Source organism: Lactuca saligna, chromosome 3 (assembly GCF_052625555.1).
Source record: "Lactuca saligna cultivar CGN05327 chromosome 3, ASM5262555v1, whole genome shotgun sequence".
NCBI lineage: Eukaryota > Viridiplantae > Streptophyta > Magnoliopsida > Asterales > Asteraceae > Lactuca > Lactuca saligna.
In genome coordinates, this window is record NC_136419.1 from 192,567,557 (window position 1) to 192,589,181 (window position 21,625).

Consider the following 21,625-nt stretch of genomic DNA (forward strand, 5'->3'; position numbering starts at 1 on the left):
TTTTTGTGTTTGACCTTTGAAGTTGTATTTATGTATGATTGAGATAAATTGTTGGGTTTTTGAATGTTGATAATAAATGTGGTTCATGGAAGTGCAAGACAATTATTTTAATGCGTGTAGAGACTGAAATCTCATTTTAAGAAAATTATTATGACTAGACAAAAACAACTATAGAAGGACACAAGTATTCAAGTCCTTTTGCATTTGTGTTTTATCATTGTTATATTTTTTGTGCTAGTTTTTGTTTTTTCATTTGGGACTTTAACTTATTTAGGTAATTGCAAAAACCACCAAGAAAACAGTTCAAACTAAATCTGTGACTACAACTCCCAATACACCATCGCCTTCCCTGAAACTTGTAATACGAGTAGGTACTTACTCTCTAGTTTTCATTACTTTTAAATTCTCTTTTGTATTAAAATATAATTTTACATATATGTCTTAAATCTTTATATTAGGCAAATACAAAAGCCATCATAAAAGTTGTTGAGTCTAAGATTACCACTATCAATCCTGAGATACTAACAGTTTTACCAATAAATCCCCTTCACCAGGTCAATGTATTTTACATACTAAATATACATTTCTGTCTTTTTTTTATTCTAATATTACATATCATTATAGCCAATCAAGTGTAGTCTATGATATCCGGATAAAAGGAACATCGTTGCTCGTGGTACCGTTCACTTATCATCAGAAAGACAATTCATTATTGGAGCTCCTCTATAAGATGATTGCTATAAAGTGTTCATTGCTGTTAATAAAACAAGATTTATTTCTACCCCATGAAACTACAGAATACAACATAGTTGAGCAGACATATAAAAGTTTTGTTCCATGGTGAAAATACCCTGTAAAAGTCGGTTCAAAGGTTTGTTTATGTTAACTTCTTTGTGCATTACACTTTTTTTCCTTCACAAACTACTCTACTAAGTTTTTAATGTACTCATTTTTTGTTTCAATATTGCTGGTATGGGTCCCTAATATGATATCACCTCAAGACATTAAACTTTAAAACTCAAAAAAACGGAAACCAACTTATATATCATCTGATGTCATTCTTAAGAAGATAATGAGCAATACCAATGAATGCTTAGTTATATCTATTTTATAGTTTATGACGTTTTTGATTTATCTACCATATCTTAATACTTCTAATTAGTATATATATATATATATATATATATATATATATATATATATATATATATATATATATATATTGTATTTTAATTATGAATTTAATGTATGAATTTGGATTTCAATTTTATAATATCTAATTCTGAATTTTAATATTATTATATATTGTCGGGTTTTGGATACTTGAATTTATATTCTTTTGATGTGCCTACAATATAGAAAAAGTAATAATAAAAAATGAATTATTGTGACTTCAATATAAATTTGGCCATGTTTTATAGTTTTTCAATATCTCTAAAATTATACAATAGCAACTTTACATTGATTTTGACATGTGGCTAAACAGTTAACAATAGTCATAATATAAAGTAATTATGTGTCTACAATTGTTTTAAAATCTTGTTTTTCTAAAGTTTTTGTGACAATAAATTAAACAGTAACCACATTAAAAAAATTGATGTGACAAATAAATAACATAATTGATTGTTTTTGTAACTAATTATTAGCAAATTGCTACTTATGAAATTAATTAAATGTGACCATTTAGTAAACATGATCATGTTTACTGTAATTACATGTTTTTAAAAGATACCCAATAGTCTTTATACGATACCCCAATAGTCCTTAATTTTTATAAAATGTGTGTCTTTATAATACTTATCATCGTGTTTTACTTAATTGTGTGTCACTATACGATAGACAATAATCACCAAAGTCGATTGTTTTTGTGACTAAGTATTAGCAAACCGTCACTTATGGAATTAATTCCATGTGACCATTTAGAGAAAACATGGTCATACTCACCGTAATTACATGTTTGCAAAAAATACCCAATAGTTTTAATAAACTTTAAACCGTGTGACAACATATTAGAAAAAAAACCACACTAAAACAACATGCATGTCGCGAGTTGATGATATACAATCACTAAAATTACTAAATAAATATGTACTGACGATTTAACGCCATAATATTGGATAAAATTATTGATTTTAGGAACAAAATTTCCTACCCAATTGCCACACTTTTATAATACGACCACATGTTATCGTATGATATGGATACTATATTTTAAAGTGACCATAAGACCTATACGATGACATCACCTTCCGTCACACTTTCAGTGAAAAAATAAAATGTCACTATATGTATATAGTCACACTTTTATGGTGTGTCCGTAGGTAATTTTTGTACTAGTGTTAGGTGAAATTAAAACGGATTTTCATAAGCAAAAAAAACAAAAATCCGTAATAGAGGTTTTCATAGTCATCATCAACTCTCAAAACGTCGTTTTGATTTCAAGAAAAAAAAAAAGAAAAAAAATTATTGATGACATCATTTTTTTTTTTTTGCAAATGATCATCTACCGCAAATTGTGACTATTTGGGTTATTTTCCTTATTATTATTATTTTTTGGCTATTTCCTCATAAAAAGTTTGAAAATAATGACTATTAAACATTTTTAATTAAAAAGATTCACCAAATAATCTTTTAAGAATCTAATGAAAAAAAAAAAGTAACAATCACGTAAATGAAAATGTTGCATAGGGAATTGGAACAAATATTTCGTAGAGAAGACTGAAACACCAGCCAGATAGTACTAAAAGGTAGCCCCTGGCCCAGACGAGGATTTCCATTTATAGTATGTAGTCATCAGGAACTAGATCTCCTAACCCCCTTTTCCCCTCCGATGGAACTTCCATCTTCTTGCATCATATTTGATCACCCTTCTCCCTTTTTGTCTCGATCTTCCGGTGCGTTTTTGGTCTATTGAGGCAAGATCCTAGCGCAACAATGGAGAAAAATGGAAGTATGAGTGAAAGTAACATGCCAAAAGACTACAAAAGTGGAGGGAGAGCAACAAATAAAACCATTAATATAAAAGACGGGAAAGCTCTGGTAGATTCTTGCTTGGAAAGTAGCACTGGTCAAGCAAAATTTCGTGACGGAGGAGATTTGCTTGGTGAGTTTCCATGGCCTCCCAGATCATACACGTGTACTTTCTGTAAAAGAGAGTTTCGATCTGCTCAAGCACTTGGTGGTCACATGAACGTTCATAGGAGAGAAAAAGCGAGACTTAGACAAATAACTCCCCCAAAGTATCTTGGTTTTCTTCATGCACACCTAAACCTTGATCGAAACCCTAACCCTAACCCTAACATGTCAACGACTTTTGCATTAAAGACATCATTGTTTCCATCAATGCTCTGATCCCCTTCTTCAGTACAAACTTCTTCGTCTTCTCTTGCATTCTTTGCTCCTAGGTTTAATAAACTATGTCCTTCAGCAAGAGCAAATTTCACTGCCATGAGATCGCAAAAATCAGACCTAACAGTTGATGGCTTTTATGATTTTTGTCATGAAGAAGAGAGTCTGATTGTCAAGAAGCCAGAGAATGGTTCTTTTGTAGACTCGAAGTTTGATGATTTAGATTTGGAACTTCGACACAACAAGAAATATAACTTTTAGGGGCGCCACCATTAGGGATGACATGTACCTTTAGGGATGACATCCGACAATTCGCCTTTTTGTCGTCGCTAAAGGTCACCGTCGCCGCTAATAGTGTCGTCTCTAAAGGGTGGTACCAGCGATCCGTGTGAATGCCTCCAAATCAACTTCTGGCCCTACGATTACATCTTGATCCGACGGATGGGGTTAACGAAAAAATTGGCACGTGTTTTCCCTCCAACATGTCACCGCTAATGGTTAATTCAGTGTCGCTAAAGGCGTCGCCCCTAAAGGGTGGCCTTTTTGTTCCCCTCCAGGTAGCAGATCGCAAACCAGGTATCACCTCCACTCCATTTCTCTCTCGTTCTTCCGGCGATTTCAATGCTTCTCCGGCGACTGGTGACTCGTTTTGCATCTTCCATCGACTATTAACCACCGGTGCACCCCACTTCTTCAACCGGAGTGATTTCTAGCTCCTCACCGGCACCTGCTCCACCGGCGAAGTGCTCCACCGGCGACATTCTGAGTTTCCGACGTATTTCTCCACCGACAAAGGTTTGTTTTCCTTTTTGATTTCCACCGTTTTTTGTTTTTGTTTCCATTTCTCTTTCTTTTTTTTGTTAATTTTACTGCTTTTGGTGGTCTTAAGGAGATTTCCCCATTACAACCACCAATCACCGCCACTACTGCCTGTCTCCGGTGAATTCCCAACCTCCACTGCCACCATCTCCACTATTTTCAGTTCTAGTTCTACAACCACAACCACAACCACAACCACAGGTGCATTAATATACTCTGTTTATGTATGAATTTGATATATATATATATATATATATATATATATATATATATATATATATATATATATATAATGTGTATTAATTTGATATATGTGTGTATATATGTATATATGAATTTGTATTATCTATAAATTATAATACAGTTTTTTTATAATTGAGTTTTTTTTTCTACCTAGGTTTGTTAATTGTATATAACCTGTTATTTTGTAGGATAGTTATTTTGTTTTTTATGTTTTGGATTGTCAAATTAATCAAAATTTTATATATAGTAATTGCTGATTGTGATTTTTCATTTTGACTTTTAAGAATATTATATTTTGTCATCATTTTTTACATTGTTAACTATATTATGACATTTCTTAATTTATGATATGTTTTTGTCGATTTTTGACCTAAATATCTTGATAGTAATCATTTGTGTAAACATTGCATACCCTATATCTTTTTTCTAGATCCGTTCCTGCACTCGTGTCATTTTTTTGGGTTGCATTGGTTCATCTCATGGCTGCTGTGATGGGCCATGGAGATGATGGTGGTGACGAGCCACCACATTCATTCGATGGAGATTTTGGTGTTCACCAGATTGATGGTAATTAAGATTTATTCTAATTCATTATATTTCATATTGTATATATATAAAAAACTATATTTAAATTTATTAATATTTTTTGCAGCTGTACCTCCCAGACGAAGAGGCATGGCAGTAAACAAGAAAATGCATCAGCTATATGAAGCAAACGGCAGACAACCTCTAAAAATAATATTTGACAGGAATACTTTTGTGCCGATTGGGGATGTATATGAATGCTTCATTCGGGAGGTTGGAAGTTATATCTGGCGACATAGCTTTGGATAAGAACACCTGGAAAAAAGTTCCTGAAGCTGATCGAAATGGCATGTTTACATATCTTTCGGTAATTATTTATAAAGTTATATTTAACATGTTTAATTTTGATTTATTTTTAAATTCTATATTTTTGTAGACATATTTTGATTTTCAAGCCATTTCAAATGATCCCGATGCTAGAATTTTATGGGCATCACTGAACCATCGGATAGTCAGCGGTATAGAGGCCGCAAAAATATTTCAAAAAGTAAATTTATAGATATGCTAGACGGTGCGGAGGCAGCAAGGGATCGACCCCCTGTGGGTATGGATTCAGCGCGTTGGAGTGCTACTATTGACCACTTCTTAACTGATACACATTGTAAACGATCTAGTGTAAACAAAGAATGCCGAAAGAAGCAAGTAGTTAAAAATCGTGGAGGGACGTGCAGCTACGGTAGTACTTCTTTCAAAAATGTAAGTTATATTAATGTTTATTTAGTTATAACATATTTTGTAATGTTTATTTTAGTATAACATATTTTTTTTAATGTTAAACAGAATTTGAATAAACTTAAAGTATTTCATCGTGCACATGTTAATAAACAAGGGGAATTTGTTGACCCATTAATTGAAGAACAATATGTAAGTTATTATTACTTAAAAATGAAGTAGAATATTGTTTTTTTTTTGTGTTTGTTTTGAAGTATATTAACAATCTTCGTGAAATGCATAATGCTTTAGTTGCTGAGGTTGCTTTACAAACCCAACACATAGCCGACTCCGGTGCTGATCCGAACTCCATTGATTGGATAGCCTTATTTGAGAAGGTGTTAGGTGTTCGAAGGGGACATGTGAGAGGCATCGGGCCTAAGCCTTCCGTAGCGGGTACAAGTGCTCCGACCCAGTGGTAGTGACAGTTACAGTCACAAACACCACAACCAACACAAATACTTATTAATTTGTTGTGAATTTTGTTATTTGATAGTTTGGTAACTTGTTAGTTTGTTAGTTTGTTAAATTGTTATGAATTTGGTAGTTTGTTAAATTGTTAAGGACTTCATGTGTTTGTGACTTAATTGTTAATTAATAATAATTTGTTCTTATACTATGATATATTTTAACTTATATTCTTACTTTGTAGGATGTGGATGTTAACGCTTTTCTCCAAAACCCGGTGTTTGTGATTGCACTTTGAGATATTATCCGCTCATTTAGCAAGCAAGTTGACAATGCGACCAACAACGATGAGGAAAACGATGATGAGGACAATGATTAATATATATTGTTTTATGATATTGATGATGTTATTATGGATTTAGATGATGTTAATGTGATATACTTTCTCTATGTTATTTGATGTTTTATGTAATGCATATTTTTAAATATAAGTTTTATAATTTTATAAATTCTGTATTTTTATAATATAAACTAATATAAAATATAAATTTTATCTAAAAAACAAGCATTAGTGGCGACACCTTTAGGGATGATCTTCAGCATTAGTGACGACACATCCCGCCGGAATATTTGGCCGGAATAATATTGGCCGGTTGCCGGAATATTATTAGAGACGCCACCTTTAGGGACGACAAATAGTATTAGCGACGACAGGTATTAGGGACGACACCTTTAGGGACGACTTTTGAGTATTAGCTGCGAGGTATTTGCGGCGACCCAATTGGGACGACATATCGTCCCTAATACCTTTAGGGGCGACTTGCTTGACTATTTGCGACGCATTTTGTCGTCCCTAAAGGTGTCATTTCTTGTTGTGCGACTTGGGTATTCTTAGCTTAATTTTGATGCTGTAACTAGCATACCCAAGTAGGGCAGGACATTTTTAACAAATTTTAAACCTTCAACATTTTTTATGAAGTCCAGAAGAGAGTTATGACTGGATTCATAACATCTTGTTGAACCTGCAATATATGATCCTGATATATCTTATAGTTTGTGCGTTACATGGTTAGTTTCTATGTTATGTTCTCAAGATAGTGGGTTTTTTTCGTGGATATTGGGTATCATTGTTTTGATCATGATGATGTTTAAGATCATGCTTGTCGCATTTTTTAGTAAATTAAAGTTTTATTGCTATCTCGATCAAATGGAGAGCGTAACGTTATAATATAATTATTTTACCATATATATAGTTTTATGGATCTATCCAGCCATCCTGGTCGACCAACAAATTTGTAATGATATTAATTAATGGGCTAAAACATGATCATAAAAAAAAGTAAAACTCTTCAATAAATACTTCATATAATACAATTTTAATGAGATCTAACAGAAGGCGAGTGTTTTATGAATTAGTATATCGATATCTTTTAACAGAAGACGAGGATAGATTTTCTAAAAGTAGGAGTAGCAAGAAGCTAGATGAAGATATTTATAGACTTCAAAATGGGAAGTGGAGGGCTACTCCAAATTTCAGTCTAAATTACATAAATTCATGTGATTAATCACGCAAAGATAATAATATTAATTTCTTCATCTATTTTCTGATGTAGTGTTCTCCAGATTTTAAAAAGGAAGTTCGTTCCCAACTTTCCAAAATCTAAATACTCCAACAAACTACATACATGATAGTACAGAATAGGCTGGTACAAGCCTATTTGAGACATCGAGCAAAATATAAAAATAAGGCCGTATAGAAAAATAGTAAAGGCTTACATCTTTTTTGTTTTTGTTTTTTTTTTTTTTGTTTTTTATTAAATGGGAAGTGGAGGGTTACTCCATATTTAAGTCTAAATTACATAAATTCATGTGTTTATTCATGCAAAAATTATAATTTGAATTTCTTCATCGTTCCTAGCATTCCAAAATCTAAATACTCCAACAAACTACATATAGTGCCGAATATACCGGTCCAAGCCTATTTGAGACCCAAACAAAATATAAAAATGAGACCTTTTATAATACTCCAACAAACAATGTATTTTTATTTTATTATTTTTTTTAAATGAATCCGTCATTATAAATTTAAACATAGATCGCTTTTGTAATAGTATTAATTATTTAGATCTCCATTTTTTCATTTACTCACTACAAGATATATGTTTCAATGCATCATGTTATTATTTTGAACTTATAAAATGCTAATGAGAAAAAACAAGTAAAGAACCTAGTTGTGAACTCGTGATGTGGAATTGTTTTCCAACAACAAGGGTAAAATTTCTAAATCGATTTCCATGCTTCAGTTAACAAGGATTTTAAAACTTATTATGTTGAGGTTTCAAGTTATTTACCTAAAATCAGAAAGAAATCACTTTAATTAACTTTTAATTAAACAAATAACATCAAAGACATATAGAATAATGACGGAATTTACATGAATTAGATTGTCACAAATCAGAAATCAAATTAACATGAACCATAAATCAGAAACCAATATCAGTGAGGTAGGCTAAAATCAGATTAACAATAATGCATGATCGATTTTTTAAGGCTGTGTGAAACAGATTATCATAATCGATGTATTAAAAAAGATTAAAATCAGAAATTTGCGTGAAAAAATCAAAATCAATTTAATATGAATCGATTTTTTTGTTACTATTGGAAAAGTAAAAATTTCTTCAAAGAGTTCTTCGATCATTGATGGTGAGAGGCCCATTACAATGATTATTCTAGAAGAATCGTATATCTATTAGTGTTCTACGTTGATTTTGTTTTGGCTTCAATTTCTTTCCTTTTTCCTCTAAGCTTCTATACATGATATGTCAAAGTTTATTTCCCTGTACTAACATAATAAGATATATAAAATGGGACCTCAGAAATTTGGAGGCTCTAAGTGATCGCCCAAGCTGCATCACCTATTGGAACAAAAGACCTAATGTCATGTCTAAATTGGAAGGTGTGGGTCAAACACTAATAACTTTTAATTGCTTATGAATTACAATATACATACAGTTGTTTTAAAACTGACAAAAAATGTTTGTCGTAAAACAAATGTCGTTATTTTGTGTAAACTAAAATATTTATGACAAAGAAGTATGTGTTGTAAACTTTTGTCATTTTTTAGTAACATTTACGACATAAAAAATAGTATGTCATGTGATAAGTGTTTGTTGTCCCTTGTGGTAGATCTGAAGGGTCCACACATATTAATGTGTACAAGCTAGATCCAACAATCATTGCCTCCATTAAATGTCGATGTGAATGGTGATTAAGTCATCTTGTCGACAAACAAGACTCGCATACATCATCTAACCTAAAATCGAATGATTCCAAGTGTAGTCCAGTTGAAGCTTGGCAATGTGATTCTTACTTATGTAGCCAAGACGATTATGCCACAATTGCGTTCTTATCTAAACTATTAGAAGAATCAATATTAAAGTTAACCTTACTATTACTAGAAACACAAAATACAATTTCATTAATACCAAATGCAACAAGATGTTTTAGACAAAAAAAACCCATTATCTTTATAAACTAGAACTGTAACATTTTCATTAACAAATGAAAATTGCAATTCATGTTTACACAAAACAAAAAATGAAATTAGGTTTCTAAACATTTCCGAAGAGAAATTGAAAATAACCCGATCTTTCTTAACTTCACTACTAAGCACAAATTCTAAATCCATAATAATCAAGACATGAAACTCTTCCTTTCCAATGATTAAGTTTAACTCTTGATGCTTAAACTCCCTTCTTTCATTTAGATCCTACAATGCCATCCAAATAAGACTAGCACATCATGCATCAATGATCCACGAATTGAATGTATTTAGAGTTTGATTATATAAATACTTGAAGTAGAGTCAAACATTTGACTTTGCCATCTCCAAGTACTTAGTGCAACTTCTGTAACATCCTGATTTTCAACCCAAAATATTTGTTTTTATTCATTTAAAATATTCATTTTCATCAGAGTATTTCTTAAGTTATGCAGAAACATGATTGCGAAGGTGCACATGTATAGTCAAACCATGCCCTTCTTATGAACCAATGAAGTTCCTGGAAACATTTAAAAACAACTGGGTAAACGCTAACTTTAGAGAGTTCCCCCAATACACCATATACCATAATACTTATGCATGCATATAAGTAATGGCTCCCCATACTTTAATCGTTCCGCCATAACATCTACTCTGTTCTATAGGCTCTGGTAATTATTTCGTTCCGCCATCAACCCTAACTACACAGGCACGGAGCTATAGGCTCCCTTAGTTTATTCGTTCCACAATCAACCCTTACTATCTTTTAAGTAAACCAACAATTATGAACATAGATACTACAAATTCAACTTTACAGGTACATAGGTAACTACACTATGGGTTCTACTCTACCGGCTCTTATATCCTAACGTACATGGATATATACTGGAATACAAAATATAGTGAGATGAACTCACCTAGACAGTTACTTTGACGATTAACATCTATCCAGATGATTCTAATGATGTGCAACGAGTCTAATGAGTATTAACCTATAATACTGTAACTTATTAGATCATAAAGGAATCAGGTAATATAGGCTAGAACTACCACTAATCCCAATAAATATCGATAGTTCTAGCAAGTAAGGATCAGACAGTCAGGACAGTTGGGAGGCAGGATCATTTCGGTATATAGCTTTTATGTAATCCAACAACTAAGCCAACATGACCATTCTAGACACCTCTCCTGTAAGTAAATTAATCAGTATTTTGATTTGGAATTATCGATAAATCTTATTTATAGGTTCATAATAATGAATTTTGACTATAAATATAAGTTACACTGAAAACAAAAGAGTGTAGCTTAACTTATAAAAATTTCCCAGACAAAGTTCGAAAATTGCCCTAGCAGAACTCCGACCTGGTAGGTACTAGTTATCTGGCTCTTCTGGGCCTTAAAGCTTCACCAAACTATCATAAATACTAAGAAAATTTCGGAACTATAAATTAAAATTCTGATATATATATATATATATATATATATATATATATATATATATATAGAGAGAGAGAGAGAGAGAGAGAGAGAGAAAGTTGGAGGGTGTGATGGAAAGAATGAGGGTTGCTGCCCTTTTATAGGACATTTTGCGGGTGCGTAACGTGCAAAAGGGGTGCATGCCGTGCTGTAACAACCCAATTTTTACAAAAAATTTCAACTTTTAATTTCATAAATATCAATGACAAGATGTCCAAATATCACATTACATATCCGTATCATTATAAAGCACAAAGTACGAAAACTAAATATAAAAACATTGGGGGAATGCATGCTGCACCATTAAGTCGGGCCCTTTCCCTTATCAGAAGAAGTATATGAAACATACATCAAAACTGTAAGCAAGCTTAGTGAGTCTCCCAAAACACTCGAATCATATAATCACATAATGCCATGCATACACATAACCACATATAAGTTTTCCATGGACTCCCTCCATGGTCTTCATTAGAATGCCACGAGCTACCCATATGTTTTTATATCCCTGATCCAGTGGCTCCTCCCATGGTCTTACCAACTGCCATGGTCTCCTGCGATTGGTTTACACATATACATAAATATCAAACAATTATATATTCCATACAAATCATTTCGTAACCATTAATGGGTCAGCCTTGGTGCCTTCGACCCATGAGTGTGGTGAGAAGACTCACTTCAAATACCGAACGATAACTGACTAGGTCCTGAATCTGAATATCAGATCTACTTAACCCCTAAACAGAAACAAGTCCTTAAGTACTACCCAAAATTCCCTAACACCCCTTCAAGGTTAAACTTGGTCAAAGGCTATAGTCAAAGGTCAAACTCAACGGTCCAAGTTGACCCAACTCGCTGGGTTGTCCTTCAACTCATCGAGTTTCTCCGTTGATTGCAATGATCTGGAAAACCCTCATCAAGTCACCAAGTTCACTAGTGAACTTGCCGAGTTAGCCAGATGTAACAATCTAAATTTTAAAATAAAATTTTCATTTTGAAAACCACACCAAACACAGTTTCACATTTCTCAAACCCAAATTTATAAGTTGTTTAAAACACAAGACAACAATTTTTTGATAATATCCCAGAATCCTCAAAACATAATCTCATGCTGGTGTATACAATCATACCGGTGCCTTCCCACAATCCTGAGAGGTAACGGAAACACATTTCACACAACATTTTAAGCACGAAGCTTAGTGAGTTTCCCAAAATACCACACAAAAATAACTAACCTCTCATGGATATATCTCGGTAAGGACACTCCGGTCATGTGTCTCAGTGAAGACCCTTCGATCTCACAACTCGGGTTGGACCCTCTAGTCTGATATCTCAGTGAGGACCCTCCGGTCTCACAACTCGGTTTAGACCCTCCAGTCCTAACTCAATAAGGCACATAATAATATAAAACACATAACTCAATATAAGCACATAAGACCCTCTGGTCAATGAATAATACCCTCCGGTCACATAATATTACCACTCAGGTAAGTATAGTGAGAAGACTCACCTCGTAAGTAAGCAAGTAGGTCTCATACTCAACGATCGATCTAGACTCCGCCTACATATCATAATCATCTCTAATCAACAATTTATAACAACAACTCCAAAGATGTTAAGCTAACCATTTTATTAACTCTCAGAAAGGGTGAAAGACCATTTTACCCCTCCATGGTCTCCATAGTCCACAACTTGACCAAATCCTAAAAGTCAACCCTCAAGTCAACAGTCCATGTTGATCCAACCTGTCGAGCACATCTATGTGACTCGTTGAGTACCTTCTTTTCTCTGAAATATCTAAAAAATTCAACTCAACTGGCCGGTGTCTCACCAAATCGCCGAGTTTGTAACGCGTCCAGACTATCTGGGAAACCCTAACCAACTCGTTCAGTTGGCTCACCAACTCGTCGAGTTCCTTCAAACCGTTCTCTTATTTAGATGCTTTTAAGTAGAAATAAGGCCCCAAACTCTAGATCTAGCCTCCTATGGCTGGAATACCACATAAAGCTACAACCTTTATGTCTGTGCATGGCATATAGGGGCTATGTTTTCCAAAACAAAACTCAACAAGGGTTCAAGGCATGGAAGTTGGCCAAAGCTTGAATATATAGGCCTAAAGGGCCTAATAACATCCGGATCTGAAGTCTCATCTCATAGTATGTCCAAACAACCAAATAACTCAAAAAGAAGGTAGAAATGGCCATAAACTCTCTAATGGAGAGATCTAACAAACAAGCGGTCAAGGTACTGCCTTTTTACCTCTAAAGGGCTGCTACTACTAAATAAATGTCGGATCTAAGGGCTCCTTCTTGTTCCATGCCTCTTGCTCCTCAAGCTCTTTCATAGAATGCACCAAAACACACACTCTTTAGCTTTCTCCCTCTCTGTCTCTCTCTCTCTCTCTCTCTCACACACATATGATAATAGCTTGATAAGGGTTTCTCTTAGGGTGATAAGGTGATGAGGGAGGCGGGGTAAAGCACTTGAGGTCCTTTAAAAAGGGTGCAAACCTTGAAAAATAGGGTTTTCTCGCTCAGCTCCTACTCATCGAGTTGGGTCCTCCAACTCGTCGAGTTGACTCTAAAACCCGCCCAACTATGTCAATTTCTACTCGATGAGTTGGGGCCTCCAACTTGTCGAGTTGACCTGTTGAAATGAATATAAATTAATTAAATATTATACCTATGAGTCGGGATGTTACAATTCCCCTCCACTAGAATCAGACTTCAGCCTCAAAGTCATTCTCCGGAAACAACCCTAGGTTCTGCTCACGCATCTTGGACTTCGGTTCCCAAGTCCACTTGGATCCCTTCTGATGCTACCATTGAACCTAAACCAAGGGCACCTATTTATTCCTCAAGACCTTCACATTCTTATCCAAAATCACCATCGGCTTCTCAATGTAGTTTAGGCGATTATCAACCTGAATGTCCTCTAAAGGGACCGTTGTCGTCTCGTCGGCTATACACTTCCTCAGCTTGGACACATGGAAGGTGTTATGGATCTCGCTCAACTCTGGAGGCAGCTCTAACCGATAAGCCACTTTACATACTCGAGAAATCATTCTGAAATGACCAATGTATCTAGGGACCAACTTGCCCTGCTTCCTAAATCGGATCACCCCTTTCCATGGGGATACCTTCCGGAGGACAAAGTTGTCGACCTGAAAGGACAAATGTATCTAGGTAGTGAGTAACCTTTGTCTGACCTGATGAATTTGCTTTGTCATCTTTGGTACTATCTTAGTTCTCCCCATCACTCTCTGCCCTACCTCTCCCCAGGAGATGTGTGTCCGACACTTCGTCGCATACAAAAGCTCAAAGGGAGGCTTCCCAATAGTGGAGTGGTGGTTGTTGTTGTATGAAAAATCAGCCAAGGCTGGGTAGGTGTCCCAACTCCCACCGAAGTCCATAACACATGTGCGTATCATGTCCTCGAGTTTCTGAATCATCCGCTCGCTCTACCGGTCAGCCTGTAGGTGGTATGCGGTGCTGAAATGCTACCAGGTACCCAACTCCTCATGAAATTTCTTTAAGAATCTAGAAGTAAAAAACACATCCCAATCTGATACTATCAATGTTGGCAACCCATGACGTGCCACCACCTCTCTAACATAGACCTCGACCAATTTCTCTGCAGAAGAGCTCTCACTTATAGCCAGAAAGTGAGAACTCCTAGTCAACCAATCTACAATATGAAGGGTTTTGAGCATTCTAACACTCCTAAGGTGTACATGCAACTCTTGAAACCTTGGATCTATGTTTTACTAAGATACATGAAAATTTGATTTTTCCAAGGTTCTTAACCTAACTAGCATGACCTGGGGAACATGAAACATAAAAGCTAGTAGAAGAACATACCTTTCTTGTTGCTTGGATTCCTTGAAAACTTTGTGAGCCTAGCACCCCAAATGTGATGCCTAAAATGTTTCACACAACACCACAACTCTTGGAATAAGTTTGAGAGAAGTACACACACACTCAAAATCGGCTAGCCCTTTTAGTTCTTCACGTAGTGCCAATTTTGGTAGCTTATGATGTCCTTTTGTAGTTGTGTCACAAGTAGGGTTACATCATGTAAACCCTAATTGACATGGCTTTTCATTTCCTCCATGATCCATGGATTTTAACCTCCATGGACTATCCATGGAGCACCCTATGGATTTTAGCGCAATTCAATAAACCATGGATCATTAGCCCACTATAAAAGAATGGATGATTTACACAATCAACCCCATATATTTAATTAGTCTCCTCTTGATCACCAAATTAATTTTAAATTAATTGTTGATCAATACTAATTAAATACTATAATTAATATATTAGAACTTATAATATATTAATAAACAATAAGTGTCATTTCTCTCATTTTGTCTATCCAAGTGTCAGGATGCCATGCAACCCAAATGGACCATGCCAACTGGGTCAAGTACATTCTAGAAATTATTATGAACTTAGACACCTGATCTAATAGTCTCCCACTTGGATAAGTCTAATAACTATAACTACAAAAAAGACTTCAGGAACTGATCAACAATCATAGATCTTTTAATGTCTCGCAGAACTGAGATTATGATGATACGCCATTTAAGATAAGTGATCATATAATCCTTTGTTTTAGATATTTATCGTACAAATACATGGAATAATGTCGTCCTTATTGTCCAACAGTTTGTTTCCTAATTTCCGATTTGTTTGACATAGAGCTTAATTGAGCACATCAATTTAGTTCTGACCCGGGGTGGTACTTAGGTCAAAACAAAATCATCGAGGGCCCAAATATCGCTTCTAATCCTAGAAGGAATAGATAAACTTCGACTCATATGCTTGTTCTACTATTTGTTGAATTCTACACAAAGGCATGTTTTATAACATCCAGTTACCAATGTGTTTTCATGCAATCAGTGTATAACCAACTCATAGTCAATAACTTATATCTCTAGGTTTGAAGACTTATATGATATTACCGTCTCACGATCACTCGAGATGAATTCCATGAAGTGATACAAGTGAGCGTGGGTTGACTCCAATACTCAGAACTTATGAGCACTCGTGAATGTTGGAGCAACTCTTGCTATGTCCAATACCTTAGACATCTACAAACCAAGTTCATGACAGTCTTGATTCATATCTACTTCCAACATATGACCGAATGGGGAGAATTTGAATAATATATGATATACCATAACGTAATTATTCTGGAAGTAAAAACATGCAAATTGAAATGAGAGTAAACGATTGACAGAAGATAGCAAGACTTTACTTATAAATAAACAACAAATTTTATTTATCATCAAATGTCAATTACAATTTACAAATTTCAAGAGCTATGTAATTTCTAAAACTAATATCATCCTTTAGCCCTATGTGCCTCGCATGCTGAAGATGCTTAACCCTACCCAATCCCTTCGTGAGGGGATCTGTTATGTTCTCATCTTATGATACCCTCTTTGCCACGAGGAGTCCATTTTGTATTCGATGTCTTATGGAATGGTATTTTCTATCGATGTGTCTGGATCTCCCGTGATCCTTTCGGTTCCTTGGCTAGGGGAACTACACTTTCACTATCACAGAAGATTTTCATGGGCACCTTTATAGCTGGTACTACTCCAAGGTCTCTAATGAAGTTCTTCAACCATATTGATTCCTTTGCTGCCTCGCTTGCTGCTATATACTCTGATTCGCAAGTTGAATCAGCCACTGTCTCTTGCTTGGAACTTTTCCTAGTAATTGTTGCTCTGTTTAAGGTATAGACCCAGCCTAACTGAGAGTAGAAATTATCCCTATCAGTCTAGAAGCTAGCATCACTATACCCTACTACTATCAGGTCATCACTCCCACCGAGGGTAGGGACCCAAGCCTTAGTCCTCCGCAGGTACTTAAGAATGTTCTTTACCGCAGTCCCGTGAGCCTTGCCACGGTTCCCCTGATATCTACTGACCATGCTCAAGGCAAAGGCCAAATTAGGATGAGTACAATTCATAGAATATATGATCAAGCCTACAACGGAAGCATACGGTACTCGACTCATCTTAGCTATCTCAGCCTTTGTACTCGAACTCTGAGTCTTACTCAATCTAGCATTACTCTGGATCAGTAACTCTCCTTTCTTGGAATCCTGCATGCTGAACCTATTCATCACTTTATCCAAGTAGATACTCTGACTAAGTCTACTTAGTCGCTTACTCCTGTCTCTCAAAATCCTTATCCTTAGGATATAGGCAGCTTCTCCAATGTCCTTCAAAGAGAAACACTTCCCAAGCCAGGACTTCACTTTCTGCAGAGTTGGGATGTCATTCCTATGAGTAGTATGTCATCGACATATAACACCAAAAAGCTATATATACTCCCACTGGCCTTGACATATACACAAGATTCATCTTCGCTCCTCGAAAAGCCAAACTCATTGACTTTCTCATCGAAACAAAGATTCCATCTGCAAGGTTCTTGTTTCAATCCATAGATGGATTTCTCAAGCTTACACACTATATTAGGGTACTTTTTACTGATAAAACCCTATGGCTGACTCATGTAAACATCCACAGCCAACCCACCATTAAGGAAGGCGGTTTTGACATCCATTTTCCATATTTCATAATCATGAACAACAATGGCTAACATAACCCTTATAGACTTAATATTTGCTACCCATGAAAAGGTCTCGTCATAGTTAACTCTCGGAGTTTGGAAAAGCCTTTTGCAACCAGTCACGCCTTATAAGTTTGTACATTACCATCTACATCAGTCTTCTTCTTGAAGATCCACTTGCACCAACTGTCTTACAACCTGGTAGATTGTCAACCTAGTTCCAAACTTGATTGTCATACATGGATGGTATTTCGCTGTCCATAGCCTCTTTCCATTTTGCAGAATCAGGGCCTGCCATGGCTTTCGTGTAGCTGTTAGGTTCATCCAGACTTACTAGTGTATTATCACTAATAAGTGTATCAGCTTCCGTAGAAATATGGAAACCATAGTAATGCCTAGGTGCATTCCTAACTCTCGTGGAATGCCTCAGAGGTACGTACTCGCCAGTCGGATCAACAAGAGTTTCCTCCTTAGGTTGATTGCTAGGGTTTGAGGTTCCTTCACCACTTGACTCTTGAATTTCTTCAAGATCAATTTGCTTCCCAATGTTTCCTTGGCTTATGAACTCTCTCTCACGAAAGAACCCTCTCATTTCTACAAAGACCACATTATCACTAGGTCTGTAGAAGAGGTAACCAAAGGATTTATGTGGGTAGTCGATGAAAATACACCTTTCGATTTGGGGTTCGAGCTTATCGTGAGTCTCGGGTCTCATGAAAGCCTAACAACCCCAAATCTTGATGTGGTCTAGATTGGGAACTTTTCCAATCCACACCTCGTGAGGTGTTTTGGCAACCTTCTTTATAGGGACTAGATTAAGCATATGGGTGGCAGTCTTTAAGGCATACCCCCAAAATACGATTGGTAGCGAAGCTCGACTCATCATGGAATGGACCATGTCCAACAAGGATTGATTACGCCTCTCAGCCACACCATTAAGTTGTGGTGTTCTGGGAGGTGTCTATTATGAGACAATCCCACATTCCTTAAGATAGTCAAGGAACTCTATACTAAGATACTCACTACCTTGATCGAATCGAAGCATCTTAATGTCCCTGCCCAACTGATTCTCCTCTTCTTGTATAAACTCCTTGAACATTTGAAAGGTTTCTGACTTATTCTTGATTAAGTATACGTATCCATATCTACTATAATCATCACTAAAAGTCACATAGAAGCGGTTAGCATCCCCTGTGGCGGTTCTGAAGGGTCCACACACATCTGTGTGTACAAGATCCAGCAACCCTTCACCCCTAGCACAAGTACTAGTGAAGGGTGATTTTGTCATTTTTCCAAGCAAACAAGATTCACAACTATCATCCGACTTTATGTCAAATAACTCCAAGACTCCATCCTTTTGGAGTTGTCCTATGCGTTTCTTGCTTACATGTCCAAGACGATAATGCCATTACAATGCTTTATCCAGGCTATCGGAAGAATCAATACACAACACATTATTTCCTAGGTTATCTACAACCGACACAATTTCCTACACACCATCACAAGGTAATGCTTTAAAATAAAGAACATTATTAAAGAAATCATTAATACCACCACATTCATTATCAAACGAAAAGGTAAACCCTTGTTTGTACAAACCATGATAGGAAATAATATTTCTCGCCATTTCAGACGAGTAATAACATTTATTCAAATCTAATGTTAACCCACTACTTTGCAACAAAGAATAAACTCCAATATTGGTGACTAGTGATGCTTTCCCATTCCCCATGATTAAGTTTATCTTCCCATGCTCCACATTCTCACTTCTTCTTAGCCCTTGCAAGTCAGAACATATGTGAATACCACAACCTGTATTAAGGAGCCAAAAATTAGAATGGGGTGAGTTATTAGACAATATAGTGTAAATACCTGCATGGTTGGGTTTTACTTTCTCATCCTTAACATTTTGTAGGTACTTTGGGCAGTTTCACTTCTAGTGCACCTTTTCATGGAAATAGAAACATTCATCCTCTTTAGGGTTGGCAGAAGGAGTGACAGAACCACCTTTGGTTCTACTTGAAGAGGAGCCATCAAGGGACTTTCCTTTGGTACCCTTCGAGGGGCTCTTCCTCTTATTCCCTTTTTCCTTGCCCGGTAGTCAGAACAGGGCGGAGTTAGGAGTAGTATTAGTAACAATCGATTTACCTTTGAGACCACTTTCAGCAGTCTTTAAAAGTCCTTCAAGTTTGCCGAGTGTAGCTTCCTCCTTGTTCATGTGGTATGTCATTCGGAATTGATCAGATGAAGAAGGTAAGGAGTGCAATATAATTTCTATTGCCAACTCCTCCGGGAAGTTAACATTTAATTTCAACATACGGTCCACGACTCATTGCATTTTATGAATGTGGCCTGTGATGGGTTTACCATCCTTCATTAGGGTTATTATCATGGAGGAGATAATTTCATATCGCTTTTGACGAGCACTCTGATGGTAATTGTCCATTAAATCATGTTGTATCTCAAAAGGATAATAGTCCTCATTGGAGTTTTAGAGCTCGGCTGTCATCATGTCCGACGTGGTACATGCCACCTTAGTGGCATATCTCTCATGTGCCTGGAATTCAGCGATCTTCTCTGGAGTAGCAGACAACTCATCAAGTTCCTTAAGTTCCTTGTTGAGGACATATTCCTTGTCCTCATAGCGTGTGACCATCCTGATGTTCTTGATCCAATCATTGAAGTTTGATCCATCGAAGATGACTCTCCTACAAAGGATCATGAGAGAGAAGGAGCCAGTAGGGTTTGAGCTAGAAGCAACATTGTTGGAGGACATCATAGTGTCCATATCGCGTTCTGAATGCAGTCTTCTCGATATCCTGCTCCCTTACTTTCAGCTGATGATAACCTGACCTTAGGTCGATCTCTGAAAAATAACTTGAATCTTGTAGTTGATCGAATAGGTCATCAATCCTTGACAACGGATATCTATTCTTTATTGCTGCCTTATTCAGCTCTCGGTAATCAATGCACATCCTCATGCTTCCATCTTTCTTCTTTACGAATAACACCGGCGCTCCCCAGGGTGATGAACTAGGTCTAATGAAACCTTTGTCCAATAACTCCTGAAGTTGCATCATCAGTTCCTTCATCTCTATCGGTGCTAATCGATAAGGTGCTTTTGCAATTGGCGTTGTTTCGGGTAACAAGTCAATATGGAATTCCACTTGTCGATCAGGTGGTAATCCAGTAAGATCTTCGGGAAATACTTCCGGATAATCACATACAACGGGAATATTTTTCATCACCTTCTTTTCCTTCTTAGCATCGATCACGAATGTCAAGTATGATGTACATCCTTTGGTCAAACATTTTCTGGCTTTCATTAGAGAAATGATTCCAGAATTTACTTTGCGTTTATCTCCATACACCATAAATAAATCTTTCCCAGGCGGGTTTACTTTGACTATCTTCTTTCTGCACAATATCTCGGCATCATTGGCGCTAAGCCAATCCATTCCCAATACGATGTCGAAACCATTAAGTTCTATAGGCTAACAGGTACAAAGTTGCCACTAGCAACTTCAACTAATAAAGCATTATCTAGTCTAATTACAGGCAAAGCTAGTTTTCTACCAAATTCCTGCGATATAAAGGAGTAATTGGCTCCAGAATCAAATAAATTTTGAGCAGGCAAATTGTTAACGAGAAAGGTACCTGAAGCGACATCAGCTTCATCTTTAGCAGCTTCCGGTGTCATCTGGAATGCTCTCGCCTTTGGCTTTGGTGGAATGTTGGGTCTAGCTGCTTCCTTCTTTTTCGGATAATCCCTTGAGATGTGCCCCTCCTCACCGCAACCATAACAAACATTCTTGGTGAGGGTGCAGTTGTTGGCATAATGCCCTGACTTTCCACATTTGAAGCATGTGACCACTTCCCCGCACATTTCCCATGATTATTCTTCTTGCAC

The 21,625-nt window shown here is 36.1% G+C and overlaps 1 protein-coding gene across 1 annotated transcript; it reads left to right on the forward strand.

Annotated features, from left to right (window-relative positions):
* The first annotated feature begins 2,934 nt into the window (after positions 1-2,934).
* On the forward strand, positions 2,935-3,609 carry LOC145036286 (zinc finger protein 11-like). Its single transcript, XM_078984736.1, has 2 exons — positions 2,935-3,247; positions 3,365-3,609. Exons 1-2 carry the CDS (start codon positions 2,935-2,937, stop codon positions 3,607-3,609), a joined length of 558 nt encoding a protein of 185 aa, XP_078840862.1.
* The last annotated feature ends 18,016 nt before the right edge of the window (positions 3,610-21,625 follow it).

Bases quoted from the DNA above. Each gene is read 5' to 3' on its own strand.
- LOC145036286 (XM_078984736.1), top strand. From the start codon at position 2,935: ATGGAGAAAAATGGAAGTATGAGTGAAAGTAACATGCCAAAAGACTAC. The intron at 3,248-3,364 runs GTTTTCTTCATG...CCCCTTCTTCAG, and splicing joins AACTCCCCCAAAGTATCTTG to TACAAACTTCTTCGTCTTCT.